We start from the raw sequence: 18,065 nt of genomic DNA on the forward strand, positions 1-18,065 counted from the left end.
TTACTGTGTGTTCCATTTGGATTGTATATGTTTAGTCTTCATGAAAGTCCTACAGTGTAGATATTTTTATTCCAATTTTGCAGATGAGGAAAATGAGGGAAAATAACTTAGTGAAAGCCGTCCTTCTTTGAGGTCAGGACCTGCACTGGAACCCAGGCTGATACACTCCAGGGCTGAGTGGTTAGTTTCAGAGTTAGTGGTGGGTGTAAAGAGGTCACTTGTGGTGTGTCTGGGGTCAGTAAACGTTAGAGTTGGGGAATATGTTGAGATGGCCGTCGGTTTCTGTGGGCCGTAGCAACTTGTGGGGAACATGGGAGTCCCTTTAATTGTAGGAACCCAGATTTAGGTGCTGCTGGTGGACCACAGCCCGCTTCCGCCCCTCACCAGTTCTGACCCGAGCTTCCCTCACCCCAGTGGAAGGTCACATAGGGATTTACACTTGATCACCTACCTGGGATCTGTCCCAAACCTTCCCTTTTCCTGCCACCTCCCTATGTGTAGAGCGCTTAAGGGGATTATGTGGTGGGCGCAGTGAGGGGCATGTGAGTGTGTCCATGTGTCCCTTGTGTTCCTGTCCCTTTTGTGTTGCTTTGGAAGGTCACTGAAGCAGTGCTGCCTGGGGTCCACCTCTGATGTATTGCAGCTGTTTCTGGAACCCTCTTTGTATGTTAATCATACTCAGCCTCCCTTTGCTCCCTGAATGAGGTCATGGGCCTAGGGTAGGAAACTTAAATGAAAAATGTTAATCCGTCTGTGGAATTAGCCTTTGCCATTTGCCTTTAAAGCCTTACTTCTGGGTAAAACTTAGTGGGAACAGCTCCTCACTCACCTCTTCCATTTCCCCTTAATGTGGGAGTGGTCCCGTGCTAAGCCTGACCCTCCAGTTTTCCAGATGTACTTAGATGTATCTGAATTCCAGCTTAGTCTCCAAATTTAATTACCCCCCTCCAAATAGGTGATGTAATAAAATATTTATTTTTAAGGCTTACCTTAAGACTGGTTTATTTACAAATTTGTTTATTTACTAAAGCATGCAAGGAAAGGAAAGGATATAATACGACAATGGTTATTTTATTGACAGTGGATAGCGTGGCGCTAGTCTATCTTATAGGTTATTTTGAGCAATGACGCACAGTCAAGTGCTTTCAGTAGTGCCAGTCACAGTGTGAACACTAATAATATCCACTGTATGTTTACAGTCTGCATTATTATTATTTGATGATATCTTATATACACCTGGAATGTAAAATTGTAGATTGCTAAGTTTTAGCCATTCTGTTGTTTGTGTTTAGGTTTAATGAAAAGTAATTTTCACCCATTTGTGATTTACCTAAAATGGTAAAAACCTCCCCTTGCACAGTGCAGAGCCATAAGCACCTGAGGAAATAGGCAGTGAGGGCGGTGGAGGGGCTCCAGCAGGGGCTGCCGGGGAAGGTGGGGCGGGTACAGAGGCACCTGCAGAAGAGGTGGTCCAAGTGCTTGGGAGATTGTGCACCCACATTGAACAGATGACTAGAAGAAACCTGAAGTACTGGACTGGAATTAATCTTCCTGGTATGAACTCACGGATTTTTCAATGTGTAGATAGGTACAGAAGTAGGAATATGTGGGTATGTGTACATACATGTGTTTTCTCAGTTTGTCTGCCGAGAAGGCGTAGAAGCAGTGACACCCCCTTAGCTGTGAGCACGTTGTGCTCAGATTTTGGTTTCTTCACACTACATTCCACTAAATGGAACAAGGGCGCCTTTGGGGAAATGGCAGAAAATAGCCAATTCCAGGACTGGGGAAAGCATTAAGATGAACTTGGGATGCCCTTTTGGACCAGAAAAGTAAGGAATTACTGAAAGACACGAGTCAGCTAGAAGGGCTCTTTTTTGGTCAGATCTGGGACAATTGGAGCAGTAGCCTAAGTAACGAGAGTATTGGATGCAGCTCACTAGGTTCCTAGGAACATATGTGTGCGCTCATGTGCTTGCTGGCATCTGTACATATATGGCCCACATACGCGTGTGTGTGTATAGATGTATGTGTATAAATATTTCACACAGGTGGCCAGAAATGAGGGTTGAGAGGAATCTCAGCAAAGTGACAAAGGAGGCAGACAAAACCAGGGTATAAACAGTGTTAAGATGGGGGCAAGATATCCTAGAGGCATGAGGCATGGGAACAGAGAGGGAGCTGGCCATTAACAAATAATTTCCTCTCCTTTTCAAAGCTCTGCCTTTGCTTCTAGTACATAAACGGGTTTGTTAAGAAGTCTCTGCTTCTTTTTAAAATAAGCGTCTGCAGATAAGCTTTCCATTTACAATCTTCATTTATCAGACTCCCCATGCCCCTACAATATATGTACCGTTCTTCCATTTTCCCTGCTCTTAGGACCGTTGGTAACCCTGTCCATTGTAGGAGGAGAGAGGAGAGATATCAATAATAATTTCTCATCTCAGCTCCTCCACAGTTCCACATCAGCAGTTTTTTGGTGTTAATAGAATTATTTTTGCGTGTGGATTGAAGAAATGCCCAGAAGCTCAGTGGTGCTGACTCATCATAATTGCCTTAGTGATTTCGTCCCTTCACCTTTGCATATACGTTTTCCGTGTAACTGCTTGACAGAGATATTGGCACAGCAAGTCTCCTGGGTGTCAGAAATGAGATTTGTTTCTTCAGATATCAAAGACATTATCTGTAGGTGGAATGCTTTCTCCCTTCTTTTTTTCTGAGAAGAAATGTCATTTTCAAGTGCAATTGATATGACCTGGAAAAAAAAATGATACTCATGTTTATTTGCACAGAAGAACTAAATTTTTCAGAATCTGAATACTTTGACACATTGCTTGGTGCTACGAGTAACAATGGGTCAGACTGATTGTTGCCCAGACTTTCCAGATATTTTACGACCTGTTTTTTAAACAAATCTGAGATTTTAGTATTGGGAGATATGGGGGCAGGAATTTTTATGTCAAATAATGGAATCATTGTTTGTGTTGCATAGTTTCAAGAGCAAATAACTGTAGTTACCTTGGCTTAGATTCCTCTATTAGCTATTTTACCACTAATATTTTCCCTTTAATGGTGATCTTAACAAAAAGACACACTGGAAAGGATGGGTATACTTTGAGAAATTTATAGACAATTCCTACAAATTTAATTACATTCACCCAGAGACTTAAAAATGTATTTGAAAAAACTTGTGATAATTTAAAACTTATGTGTTTTTTAATCCATTTCAGACTCGGAATCGTTTTGAAGGAACAAGGTCAGAAGTAGAAGAGCTTATGAATAAAATCAGACAGAATCCCAAAGACCATAAACGAGCGAGCCAGTTCACAGCAGAAGGCTACCTGTATGTGCAGGAAAAAAGTAAGAGGCCCTCCAACAGTGATGAATGACTAGCAAAAAATCATTTTAAAGTTCTTTCTGTAATTTCTCTATTTTTGGAATAATTATTTCTCCCACTTTCTTTGTTCCCTCGAAGGTATATTTTGCATTTATGGGGAAAATACATTCCTACTCTAGGGAGGGAACAATGAAATTAAATCCTATGAGCCCTTTCTTTCCAGTCAAACTCCCCAAAATCAATCCACATTTGGCTAAAACCTGCTTGTAAGGGAGTCAGAACTTGGCTTAGGGCTGAAAGCTAGACGGAATATCATCTGTTTCTTTCTCCTCACCTGGTCCTCATCACAGCACACACACTTGTATACATACACACGCCTCCCCCGAGCCTCCTCCCTGTTTCTCCGTATGTTAAAGTCAAGAAGGACATACTTCTCTTCTTCCTTCACATTATTTCTTGCCATAGCAATCCGAGATTGTTTGTACTAAAATCATCAGGGTGATTGCAGGTGGCTATAGAAATTAATCATCTCACAGAATTTCTAGTAGTACTGCTGTTAGTGAATAACCATTGCAGAGAGTGTCCTTCATTTGAAAATTAAGACACCCCAAAACTCACACTTTTGACAGTTGGGTCTTATTTGAACAGTTGATCCCTCAAAGTTTACTTGCTCAACTGTAGAACCTGATTACTTGGGAGTAGAAAGAGGAGAATGTGCAAATGTTTCTCTGTTTACTACTTGCCTCCCTTCCCACCCTTGGCTGTAGTCAAGGTGCTTTGTAGTCTTCATACATTGTTAAATGTGGCTGACTTAGAGGACTCTCAAACCGACCAGTTCAGTAGCGCAGTACTCAGGGTGCAGCTGTGCAGTATCTGTACTTTGAATTGAAGTTGATGTTATATGCAGCCAGCAGAAAGATGATTATTTTCCCCTTTGTCCTTATTTAATCTGGGCTATCATAGTCTTCATGACTGTCAGTGAAAAACTCTGCATTTTTCTCATGTTCTATCTTCTTACTGAATTTGAAAGAACTGAGTGAAAAATTAAAGACATAAAAACGATAGAACTTTTGTATTATTTGGTCAAGTGGAAATCACAGGAAATTTTAATTTTCAGATTCATAACTGTTTCTTACTGGTTTTGAGAGGAACTGGGCTGAAACTAGATGTGAAAACAAAAACAATAGTGGCAAAATTCTTCTCTTGTTAACTGTATGCCAGGCACGGTGCTAAGCTCTTTTTGCAACTTGTCTCATTTAATCTATTAAAAAACTCTGTGAAGTGAAGGTACTATTATTGCCTCAATTACCAATATGAAAATTCCCTAGGTGGGGCAGCTCCTGTATGCTGGAGTTGTCAGTCTGAAATTCGAGTGTGTCACACTCTCTCTTGTGTTATTGCCTGAAGCTTGGATGGGTGTGAAAAGCCTTTATGCTCAGAGCCAGTTGACTAGGGTCAGGTGGAGGTCAGTAGGGGATGATGGCTTAGTTAGTGGGGAGACCTTGATATTTGGGGCCAGAGACACTGATTTGAAGTTAGGCTTTGTCATCTCAGGCATTTGGTTTAAGCTTGTTTTTTTTAGATTAAAAAGACAATAACACACCATCTCCTTTGAGGTCTTCTTTCTTTGTATTGAATGAAGTATCTGTGCGATATTTTTGTGACCCCCAGAACACGATACATGTGCTAGCTATTCATAACAGGCACACCAGTGGTTCCTGATTTCTGGCCTTTGCCCTGGTGATGGCCTGAGATGAGATCTATTGTGGTCTAGTTACCCCTCACATCTTTTCCCTCACCCCCAGCAAGATAATGTAATAGGCTTTTCCTGCAGGTAAGTGTATTCCTTTCAGATGAGTTGTCTTTTCCATCCTTAGCTTGTCCTTGATTTTTAGGTATAGAAGGTTGGCTGGTTTCTGGATGAAATGATGGTGATAAAAGATGGTAATTGCTTCTTTAACAAATGTGTTTACTTGGCAAAAGATAAAGTTATTAAACGCTGTTGGGCCTAACTTTTGTTATCATTGGACCTTTCCTGGCACATGCAATTCTAAATGCTAGGTACCCCTGAATAGACCACTGACTTTGAAGAGCTTGGATGGTGGTAATGCTAACTTAGTGAGAGGTGAACAGTGGTTCTGCGACCATCCTGGTGCATCTGTGGACACCTCACCCTGTATTCCTCATACTTCGTTTGAAGCTTAGCTTTAGCATCATTAAGGACAGCTGCTCACTGAGGTGCTAGATCAGGCTTAAAGCTCTAGGTGGGTTTCTAGACTAGATGCTTTTTCTCAGCACTGCGATTCTACAGTTGTATCCTTTTAAGAGGCCACAATTGAACCCCAAACCATCATATATTGACGGTAACTCTTGAAACTCTCCTAAAGCTCTTGATATCTGGAAACAAGCAAAAGTTATAGCTCACAAGTAAGAGATTTTGAGGTGAGGGCTAACAGGCTGGCAAACTATTTGAAAAATATGTCCTTTCATCACTTCTGTATCATGGCAAATTATTAGGATAGTCTCTGAAATGATCTCTCTGAGGCTTCTTATTTCCCCTGCTTTTCCCTTTTAATAAGAACAGTAGCTCTGCTGATTTGTTTCCTTGAGTTTTTATCCGTTGCTGCTTATTGGTTGTTTCTGCTTTAGTGATATGTTTGCAATTCTGCATATCTGCTTAATTAGGAGGAAAAATATAAAGTTCTATTTCTTGTTGAAGGGCCGGCTCCTTTTGGTTCCAGTTGGGTGAAGCACTACTGCATGTATCGGAAAGCGGCCAAGAAGTTCAACATCATCCCATTTGAGCATAGATCTGGGGGTAAACTTGTGAGTATTTGTTTTTATACTTTGTATTCTATGGGAGAGAAAGTTTTTGAGGGTGACATTTTTAATGGTGTTTATGTTCACCAATGAAAAAACGTATTTTGTTTTTAGGGCTAAACATTCTTTTGCTTCTAAGTAAAAGAGGCCATGGAACAACAAGCGATAACTTGCGGTTTTTGAGTTGTATGTGTGGGTTTTTATGGTCAGATTTTTTTTTCTTTTCAATAAGGGAAGAGTATACTCCTTGTATGTCAGTGCTCTTAGAATATAAAGTTAATACCTGAAACAAGCTTTCATGACTCAGTGGTCTGTCAGGTTAGTGTTTACAGTGATCTGATGTGTGCACATATATTCACGGCCTGAAAACCTTTATAGAATAGATGATCTATAATGAATTTTACTGTTTTTCACTCAGACTTTAAAAATTCTTACTTAGGTAAGCTCCCACTGAAATAAACAAAATAACACATGATAGAGAGCAAGAAAAGAGCAAGATGACCACAGTAGCTGGCTGTGTAGGAAAGGTGATCCTCTGTGTTTTATGTAGAAGCTTCAGCTCATAACAATAATTGACGGTTTGTAGACAAAGCTCTTCCCACCAATATTGAACATAATTGGTAACATTTTTTTTTAGGCTAATTTATTGTTTGCTGGGTGGATGGGTATCATTTTGTTTAGGTGACTACAGAATTAACCCAAGCTTATATCTATTTATATATGCTTTGCATCTTACTGAAAAAACGAAATATTTAAAGCAGCTTATAATACAAAAGCAGTTTTTTAAATAATGAAATAGGCATGGAAAATTGGACCGAGAGAAGTGGAGGAAGGGAGAATGTCACTCCGGAAGGCTTGAGCATGGGGTCTGAGTGTAGGTTCCTGTCGGAGCTAACTCAGCCTCCTCAGACATATTTCCTTAGTGATGTCATTATGTTTCAACCACCAAGGAATAAAAAATATATTTTAGACTATATATAATGACTATGAGATTTTAAATGTTTGTGTATCTCAGTTTGTGTAATGTTTGGAGATTCTCACATTCTAGGAAATAGTAACATGTTCTAGAATTACGTACTCAGATTTCTGATGGTTCTCTGTTGAGGACTGTGTCCTGCACTGCTTCTGTCCCCCATCTTCTACCTCTTTTGAATGCTTATAGAGAAGGTGGTTTAGTGAGGTAAAATGGTACCGTATTTTTAAAAATTAAATAAATTTAAGTTTGGGATGATTCACTTAGGAAACAATAAACCACATTGAGTGGTTCTAGCTTGATCTAGATGATCACAGCTGCTAATCTGGGGCCCACAGGTAGAGTCATAGGGAACTAAAATTTGTATAGGTCAAAAATGGTCACATATTGACTATTACATATGGTATAACATAATAGGAAAAAAACAAATTATCATTATTTTAAAAAACAAAATGTGAGAATAACATATTCTAGCATGTAGAAACTGTACAGTTAATCCACCTTTTCAAATTAGCACTTAGGAGGTCTGCTTTAACATTACTGTAATCAAAGCAAGATCTAGAAAACCATAAGAAAAGGAGGAGGACAAAGTGATTATAAATAGTGTTTAAACAAATTCAAAAGAGAATAGAATGAAGGTTCTTACAATCTTGAACTTCGGTGCCTGCACTACCAGGATAGGTGCCTTAGTGTGTATGTGTTTATACTTCAGTTTTTGAGAACGTTTAAAATGATTATTTGCAGGGGGATGGAGAGGCATTCTTTTTGAAAGAATGTACCAAAAGGCATACTGACTCCATCGACAGAAGGTTCTGTTTTGATGTAGAAGCTGCTGACCGGTGAGTTATTGGAATTATTGGACTTACTGAAAGAGTCATTTAAAAAAATGATTTAAAAAAAAGGAAATTGATTGCACCTGAGATTTTCCGTGGCCTGAAAGAATGTTATTTTGTTACATTTCCAGGTCTGTGTCTTCCTTGTGAACTGTTTAGTCTTGGTTACTGTGTTCAGCTGTGGAGTAGTAGCTGAATCTTGCCTGAAGTTTGAAGTCATTGTAACCAGTGTTGTCACTTAAAAAATAACCTTGGAACATTGTTGATCCAAGCCTCATTTGTGGCACTAAAAGAATAATGAGTAAAAGTGAGCAAGTGGGTGACAAAGCTAAAAAGAGATGTTGTTGGCGATTAATACAGAACAATACTGATTTTTGTGTGTTGGAATTTTTCAGTATCTACACTTTGTATGTTTATTCAAAGGCTAGTTCTTTTTTTTTTTTTCTTGTATGACTTTCAGTTATTTAGTTGTAAAAGAATCTTTCTGCAGAGGAGGAAGTAAAAAAAGAAAACAGTTCATCTGGCAGGATGACTACTTCTCTGGCCTTTCTTTCTGTGCCTTCCTGTAGTGCTGAGGAAGACCGCTAGGGGGCTCACAGTGTGGCGGTTCCTTACCTGTCCTGGTTTTGGTTAACAGTGGTCCTGAGATGAGGCCGTTCATACCTGTAGAATAAAAGTTTACAGTGTAAAGGTTTTTTAAACAAAAAGTTCATTTCGGGTCAGGACCCAAGACACAAAAATACTTAATGCTTACTCTTCCCTCAGATGATATAATCAGGGGTTAGTGCAGAGAGGGACAATCTATGCTTTACTTTCCAATAAATGAATTCAAGACCAAGTACATAATAAATGTGCCCTTAAGCACCATGATAAATTTGGCACTACCATGAAAAGGACAGGTAGCTTAATAAGGATTTTGCCACCATTGGAAAAAAGTGGAAGAGAATGTTATTGTGAGAGAGGCTAAATTTTAAGCCAGTGAGGACAGGTTCAAAAACTTTGCGATTCAGGCTGTGTGGCACAGCCTGACATGTGTGTGTATGGCGCACACACCCGTAGTGAGCATTTATTGAGTCCTTTCTAACACACACACACAGTGTTCTAAGTTCTTCCATGCTTTATCTCATTGAATCCTCACTATAGCTCTACCAGCTAGAGATCAGCCTTCCCATTTTATGGTAAGAATCTGGGGCATAGACACTTTAAGTGATTCTCCCAAGTCGTGTAACTAGTAAGTGGAAGAGCTGAGATTTGAACTCCTGCATTCAGCCTCTAGAGTCCAAGCTCTTAACTGCCATGGTATAGGACTTGGAGAATTACTGTGTAATTTGATATTTACTAAGTAATTGATGAAGGTGAGTTAGCAGTTAACCTAGATGTCTACTACGTTAATCTCATTTGTTTTGAAAACAGGGTGCTAGTAGTAATTTCATATATTGTTTTAATATAATTTGTTTAATCCCATATTTTCTCTTAAGACTTGATTACGCAAAATGCTCTTCATAAACCATGATCCTTATTATGATTGCATCCACTTTCTATTCCTCACAGTTTGGCAAGGGATTATGGGGAGGTATTTTAATCTATAAAGGTTAATACTTTATAAGGAGATTCTCAAAACTGGGGAGGACTTTAGAAGTCATGTATCCTAGTGGTTTTCAAACTGCTTTATAGGGAGACCCTCTTTTTGAATAAAATTTCACATATAAATGTACTTTTTACATTTTAACATATCGATGTAAAAAGAAAGTTCCTTTAATAAAGTGGAATACGGACCTGGATCCCTACCCTTTCAGCTTCCTTCTCGCAGAAATTTCTGATTGACTCCTGCTGGCACCCAGAGCTGCTTTCTGGGAACTCACAGCAAGGGGACCACTAGTCTAGCCTAGATGGTCAGAGTTATACAGAGGATTTGACATCTAACTGATAACTGAGGGGTTACTTGGAGTCAGCTGGGACTGAGACTCATATTCCAGGCATAGTGAATAGCCTATGTGAAGTCCTGCAGACAAGGGAGGGCAGGGCGCATTGGAGGTCCCTGGAGACACCCAGAATCACTGGAGCGGACAGGGAGAGAGGAGAAGAGGCTTGAGATGGGGGCAGGGGCCTGACCTTGAGGTTTTCGAGCCTAATCCATTAAATGGCTTTAAGCAGGGCAGTAGCTGATGGGTTTTTCAAAACTCACTTTGGCAATGTCCAGAAAGGTTTGGAGATGGCCAGAGCAGGTGAAAGGGCCTTAGGTTAGTCTTGTGGCGGTGGGAATGGGGGCTAGGGGATCTGAAGGAGATTTTTAAAGATAAATTTAGAGATAACTTGGATGTTGGTATATAGGGTGAAGTCCAGGAGAAGGTATCTGGCTTAAGCAACTAGGTGGTGCCATTTACCAGTTGATGGAGAACCAAGGTGGAACTGGGGATGGAGGCAGGTGATGAATCCGGTTGTGGTCATGTAGGGTTAGATTGCTGGGGATCGTTCAGAAGAAACCCAGTAGGGGCACAAGAACAGACCCGTAGATCAATGGAGTAGAATAGAGAGTCCAGATATAAACTCACACATGTATGGCCAATTAATATATGATAAAGGAGCCATGGACATACAATGGGGAAATGACAGCCTCTTCAACAGCTAGTGTTGGCAAAACTGGACAGTTACATGTAAGAGCATGAAACTGGATCACTGTCTAACCCCATAGATGAAAGTAAACACAAAATGGATCAAAGACCTGAATGTAAGTCATGAAACCATAAAACTCTTAGAAGAAAACAGGCAAAACTCTGTTGAATATAAACATGAGCAACTTTTTCCTGAACACATCTCCTTGGGCAAGGGAAACAAAATAAAAAATGAACAAGTGGGACTACATGAAACTAAAAAACTTCTGTACAACAAAGGACACCATCAGCAGAACAAAAAGGCATCCTACAGTATGGGAGAATATATTTGTAAACAACATATCTGATAAGGGGTTAATGCCCAAAATATAAAAAACTCACATGCCTCAACACCCAAAAAGCAAATAACCCAATTAAAAAATGGGCAGAGGATCTAAACAGACAATTCTCCAAAGACGAAATTCAGGTGGTCAACAGGCACATGAAAAGATGCTCCACATTGCTAATCATCAGACGAATGCAAGTTAAAACCACAATGAGATATCACCTCACACCAGTTAGGATACCCAACATCCAAAAGTCAAGGAAAAACAAATGCTGGCAAGGATGTGGAGAAAGGGGAGCCCTCCTACACTGCTGGTAGGAATGTAAATTAGTTCAACCATTGTGGAAAGCAATATGGAGGTTCCTCAAAAAACTAAAAATAGAAATACCATTTGACCTGGGAATTCTACTTCTAGGAATTTACCCAAAGAAAACAAGTTCTCAGATTAAAAAAGACATATGCACCCCTATGTTTGTCACAGCACTATTTACAATAGCCAAAATATGGAAGGAACCTACGTGTCCATCAGTAGATGAATGGATAAAGAAGATGTGGTACATATACACATGGAATATTATTCAGCCATAAGAAGAAAACAAATCCTACCATTTGCAACAACATGGATGGAGCTGGAGGATATTATGCTCAGTGAAATAAGCTAGGTGGAGAAAGACAAGTACCAAATGATTTCCCTCATTTGGGAACAAAACAGCAGCAGATTCACAGACTCCAAGAAGGGACTAGCGGTTACCAAAGAGAAACGGGATGGGGATGGCAGGTGGGGAGGGAGGGAGAAGGGGATTAAGGGGCATTATGATTAGCGCACATAATATAGGGGGGAGACTGGGAAGGCAGTATAGCACAGAGAAGACAAGTAATGACTCTATAGCATCTTACTACACTGATGGACAGTGGCTGCAATGGGGTACGTGGGGGGTACTTGATAATGGGGGGAATCTAGTAACCACAATGTTGCTCATGTGAAACCTTCATAAAATTATCCTTATTTTTCTTACTTTTTGTTGAACTGCTTTAAGAATCTCTAGCTCTTTATATGGTATATCTCCAGTTCTCCTCTGTTTACAATTCTTGGTTCTTTCTCTTTATGTACATATGTGTTCATTTAAATTGAAATATAGTGATATACAATATTGGTTTCAGGTATACAACAGTGATTCAACAATTACATATATATTATGAAATGCTCACCACAATAAGTATAGTTACCGTCTGTCACCATACAAAGATGTCATAATATTATTCACTATATTCCCTATGCTGTACTTATCCTTGTGATTCATTTATTTTGTAATTGTGATGAAGTTTTTCCCTCCTTTTCCCCTCACCTGCCCTCCTTCTTCTCCCCGTAGCTCCCTACCACAGCAAGCAGCCCGTCTTTTCTCTGTGTTTATGCATCTATTTCTGTTTTGTTCATTTGTTTTTTTTGGATTCAACATACACGTGATACCATATGGTCTTTATTCTCTGCCTGGCGTATTTCACAGTGTCAGTGTTACTTCAGATAATCCTTGTAGCACTTCGCCTCTGGACTCCTGGAGCTTCTGTCCTTCATTCAGGCATCTAGCTCTTCATTCTACCAGCCATGCCTTCCTATGCTCATTTTTTGATCTTGCCTGCAACCCCTTTATAATTTCAATTGCAAACCTTTCTCTTTCTGATGCCACATTCTGTTCTTTTCTGCTTTTTTTCTACCAACTATCCTTAGATTCCCCATCAAGGCCCGTAATCCTTTGATCCTTCTGTTACTCGGCCTGCTCACACCCCTCCTTCCTTACCTTGTCTACATTCCATAGTTCATCATTATAGTCATTCTTTTAAATATACTCAACTCCAGTGCCCTTCTCTTCCTTTATTATAGTTGTTTGCACAACCCCCAGCTTGGGCAAGGTTCAGTCCCTTCCTCAAGAGACACTGAACCATTTTCACTGGGATTAGCCTCAAATAGGCCATTCATTCTAACTATGAATCATGTACTATTTTCTTAGTTCCTTCATTCTCTAGTTAATGAATATATCGTATTTTCCTCTCTAAGCCTCTGACACTGCTTCCCTTGCCTGAGGAGTTTGTGTCCTGTTTTGTTGTGAAAATGGAAGTAATTAGAGATGTTCCCCAGCCACATCCACCCATTCCACCACGGAGCCCAGACACACTGCCTTCCCTCCATGGCTGCGAGCTGGCTGTGCTTCTCACAAGGCCTACCTTGCCCGTGGTTTCCATTCCCTCTTCACATCCTCTCTCTAGTACTCTGGGATGTCACTCAAGCCGTTTTTCCTTTGCTTTCTGTTGACATTTGCCCTTTCTACTGGATTATGGCCTTCAGCATGTCAAGTATTCTTACTTCATCTATCTGAAAAGAATACCACCACCGCCCCCCCAGTGAAAAAACCGTCTCACCCATCTTCCTTTTCATCTCCTGCCCATTTCTCTCTCCTCATAAAAGGCAAAGCTCCTTTAAAAGCTGTTGTATTCAGTCCTCACGTTTCCTTCCTTCTGTTCTCTTTGTCGCCCTCTCTCATTGGGCCTTTGCCGGCACCTCTCCACGGCAGTTGCTTCTGTGGAGGTCATCACGATCTCCACATGCTGCATCCAGGGCTCAGTCCTCCTGTTCTTTCCTGGCAGCGGCTGCTGACATGGCCAGTCACTCTGTCCCCCGTGATACACTCGCTTCACTTGCCCGAGGACATCGCAGCTGCTGGTCCCCCACCTCCCCCACTTGCTTTTCCCTTTTAAGCTCACTGCCGGTTCCTCATTTCCCTGACTTGTGCTATTGGAATTCTCTGGGGCTCAGTCCTCCCTTACCCCTACCCCTTATGACTTTGTCCGGTCTCATGACTTTAAGTGCCGTCCCTATTGGTAACCCCACATCTGTTTATTCTACCTGGATCTTTTTTCTGAGCTCCAAGTTCTTCTGTCCAGCTGCCTAATTCAATTTTGCTTCTGGGACACCTAATAGGCATTTTTAGTAGCGTGCAGATGTGAGATATTGATCGGTTTTTGTAAGTTTTCCAAGAATCTGTGGGACAATAAAGGTTCCTTTATGGGATCCAACATTTTATATAGTTATATTAATTCAGTCTTCATATAAATACAAATATTATAGAAATATTTTTTTCAAAAGTAATACATGCTTATAGTAAGTCTTTAGAGCTTTTTGGTTAATTTGGAAAATAGCTTCTTTCATGTATGTATCTCCTTGCGTCTTCAGGATCACACTACTTTTCAGTGGAATACAGACTCCTTGTTGTCTTTGGTTTATTTGCTCATTTCTAAACAGGGAAACAGCTGTTCAGATTTGATGTTCCCAGGGGTAGTGTTGGTGGGAACCCTTAGGTTTCTGCCATCCCCCTGTCACCGTGTTGCCACTGGTCTCCAACTTCTGGAGCGAAATCGGGAGGGAGGGAGGGGGAGTATACTTTGAAGTCTCTACCCTAATTCTGAGGTTTTGAAGGCATTTATTTAGTGAAAAGTTTGAATGAGCTTCTCTTCTCTTGTCTCTTTCTGCAGTTCCAGGCCAAATAGACTACTGGGAATTACAAGTAATTTGTTTCTTGTCTATTAGGTTATGAATTCCATGAGGGTAAAAGCCCTGTCCTGGTATTCCTGGATAGTGCAATACCAAATGCAGTGCTTTCTCTGTGGTGGGCATTCGCCAAATTTGAACTGCATTAAATGAAATTGAATTGTTGCTTAGAAGTGACAGAACTGGGCTTAGATTCAATCAAGCAGCTGTCAGTCAACCCTCCTTTTCTCCTGCACACACTGCAGCACTGTGGGCTCTGGCGTTACATTCTGCTTAAGGAAAATAAACTTAACCCATTTTGGAGCATGTGGGTATTGTAAATGGGTTTCTGATAGAGTTTGTACCAAATTCCTATTGGGTACCTTCATATAGCAGTTTCACAGTTGATTGCTTGTGTTTAATGTAAATATATTTTGTCTTCTTTTCCGATACAAGTTTTCACTACTTTCTATTCCTTGTGTTGGAAAAGCAGCCAGGTAACATTGTGACAACGGGTAATATTTCATAAACTGCAAAATGGGGCCTGGCTTGCGTTTCATCTGTGGGGATGTGAGTCAAGAGCTTTCCCTTAATTGTTTCATGACTTTGGATCAGGTTTGATTGCATGTAACAGAAAAACTCAAAATAAGATGGTTCGAACAGTGTAAAAGTTTGTTTTTTCTCTTGTTTAGGAAGCCTAGAGGTGGTTACGTCAGGGTTGCTGGCGTGCTGCTCGGTGTCAGATGCTGCTCTCTCCTGTGCATGGTTTACCTTAGCAGTCACCTTCGGTCCAAGGGGCCTGCTCCCTTTTATCATACAACACTGGCTCTTGTAGGAACACCATCCTGAGGTTACACACATAGTACTGTTGCTCACATACCGCTAGTTGTGTGGTTACCTCTAGTGAGGAAGGCTCAGAAATGCTGAGGTGGAGAAATTGCTCTCTTTTTTTTCTCCCCCAGCATCCATATGCTGTTATAATACTGGGGGGATCTATTAATGAGAATGAAGGGGAGAATGACTGGGGGTGGGGTAGATGGGGAGTCCATTAGCCGTTACTGCTTTATCATTGTTAGATACACATGTGCTTCATTTTCTTCCCCTCAATTCACTAAAAGGCAACTTTGACTATTTTAGGTAAGATGATGTATTCAAGATTACATGTCCTAAGAACACCATCGAACAAGTGAGAAGACAACTCACAGAATGGGAGAAAAACTTGTAGATCATATAATGGACTCACATCTGGAATATATAAAGAACTCATAACTCAATAATTAAAAGACAACTCAATTTAAAAAACAGGCAAAATATCTGAATTAGACATTTCTTCAGAGAAAATATACAAGTGGCCCATAAGCACATGACAAGATGCTTAACATCATTAGCCAATAGTCATTAGGGAAATGCGAATCAAAACCACAATGAGATGGCACTTCACACCTATTAGGGGATGGCTGTAATAAAAAAGTCATACAATAGCAAATATTGGTGAGGATGTGGAGAAATTGGAACTCTTAATACATGGGTGAGAGAAATTAAAATGGTATAGCTGCTGTGGAAAGTTTGTCAGTTCTTCAAAAAGTTAAGCATTACCATATGACCCGGAAATTCTATTCCTCATGTCAACTGTAATCACCATGGTTATTGTATTAGATAGAGTGTGGTCAGAGTCTCTTACTGAGGGCTGTGATCTGGCATGACTGTTGATCAGAGAGGGCTCTGATCAGACTACTGAAAAGCCTTTGGCAACAGTTGATAGACCTTTCACACCAGGGGATATGCCCAGAAAGGGGGTTACATTTAAATCGGTCTATCAGAGCAGTGCGTAAAGGATACATCTGGTTAGTGTCTTGAAAGAATAGACTGTGCGTCTTCTGATGCTCCCTGTGTGTGAGAGGAGGCAAGGACTAGATTGTTACTCAGGCTGCTAAAGAATTCTGTCTTCAAGGTCGGGAGAACCAGGCGCACATTCACTTCTGACTTCTTTTGAGCTCCTCTGGGCTGTGGATGAGGGTCTGTGGCAGTCTGGCTGACACAGGTGAGAATGGCTATGTGGCAGCTTCGCTGCACAGCAAGAGCCGTCCTGGCGGGTCTAGGGCCTCTGCAGTTTGCATAGCTCTCCTTGACTTTGTGACCACTGTGGGGCACTATAAAAACTTCATGTTATTCCACACTAGTTATAAATGCAAGAGAAATGAAAAATGAAAAAATCTGTCTATATAAAAATGTGTACATGATTCTTAGCAGCATTATTCATAACAGCTAAAAAGTAGAAACAACCCAAATGTCTGTCAGTTGATGAATGGATAGACATACTATAGTATATCCACACCACAAAAATGTTTGGCATAAAAAAGAATGGAAAGTGATACATGCTGTGACGTGGACGAACCTTGAAATGCTTAGTGAGGAGAGTGAGCCACAGAAGGCCGCATATCGTATATGATTACATTTACATGGAACATCCAGAACAGGTAGATCTTTACAGACAGAACATAGATTAGTGGCTGCCTAGGGCTGGAGGTTTGGAGGGATATGGGGTCTAATTGCTAATAGGTATGGGGTTTTTTTTGGGGGGAGTGATGAAAATGTCCTACTAGTGATTTTGGTGATGGTTATACAACTCTCCAAATATATTAAACGCCATTGGATTATACACACGCCAAGTAGGTAAACTTTATGGTGTGAACGGTATTTCAGTAAAGTTTAAAAAGAGGGACACAGCTATAAATAAAGGCTTATCATAACTAAAATAAGGCTCTTAATAAGATGACAATAAACATTCAGTACTTCATACCAGCTACACTTTAAATACCATGGGCTGTGGAAAGGTCATGCTATTCATTTTAGGTTGGAGAAGGGTACTTTGTGGAGTGATTTTCCCCCATGGCAAGCTGTAGTCTGTCAGGAGACCCAGCTTTCCTCTCTGAAGGGTGCAGTGCCGTCCCCTCTCTCCCCACTCCTGCCCCAGCAGTTGTGTTCTACAAAGTGCTTTTAGCTCGGTTGGCATGCTTGCCACATGCCACATGCCACACTGTGCTGTGACCCCCACACAATTGCTTGATCAATAATTACCATTCTGTGAAGTTCTCCCACACATCTCTTCAGGCACTGCTTAAAGAAAATGCTTCCCATTTTGCTGTCATCAGTCTGACATTTCAGATAATATATTTGGTTTGATTTTGCCTAGTTCCTAGTGTGTCCCTTGTGAAAGCATGGCAGGATACTTCTTACTTTTATCATTGACACATTTGTGTTTTCCTGATGACAGTGGGAGAATGGAGTCACCTATCCATCTAAAGTAATATGCACTTTGGAGTGCTTTTCTGCCAGTGACTTTATTAGCATCCATGTGCATGCTACTGTACTGTTTGTCAGTCGAGAAGAGTGAATTAAGAATATGTCACTTCTAGAAGCCCATGCAGTTTGGCTGGATAATGTTTCTGAAGCACATTAACTGTAGTAGTATCCGTGTGTATTTAAGAGCATGTTCATTGAGGTATCTAAACCAATGCGGACTGTGTTTGGCACCGAGCATGCATGAAAAACCAGAAACTAGAAGGCCTGACCTTAACGGAACCCACAGACTAGAGCATTTACAAAACAAGTCACAGTTCAGAGGTCTGTCCGAAGTGCTCTGGG

General features: G+C 40.6%; 1 protein-coding gene across 3 annotated transcripts in view; it reads left to right on the forward strand.

The window, feature by feature from the left end:
- The window catches only part of ARHGAP10 (Rho GTPase activating protein 10), a 277,456-nt gene that overhangs the window by 106,688 nt on the left and 152,703 nt on the right, over positions 1-18,065 (forward strand). For all 3 annotated transcript variants that reach the window (XM_036910129.2, XM_057493417.1, XM_036910128.2), the window contains exons 8-10: positions 3,231-3,360; positions 6,057-6,163; positions 7,875-7,969. In XM_036910129.2, the coding sequence (XP_036766024.1) occupies positions 3,231-3,360; positions 6,057-6,163; positions 7,875-7,969 (332 nt within the window). The remainder of the gene's footprint in view (positions 1-3,230; positions 3,361-6,056; positions 6,164-7,874; positions 7,970-18,065) is intronic.

The sequence above is a fragment of the Manis pentadactyla genome, chromosome 1, assembly GCF_030020395.1.
Source record: "Manis pentadactyla isolate mManPen7 chromosome 1, mManPen7.hap1, whole genome shotgun sequence".
Taxonomy (NCBI): domain Eukaryota; kingdom Metazoa; phylum Chordata; class Mammalia; order Pholidota; family Manidae; genus Manis; species Manis pentadactyla.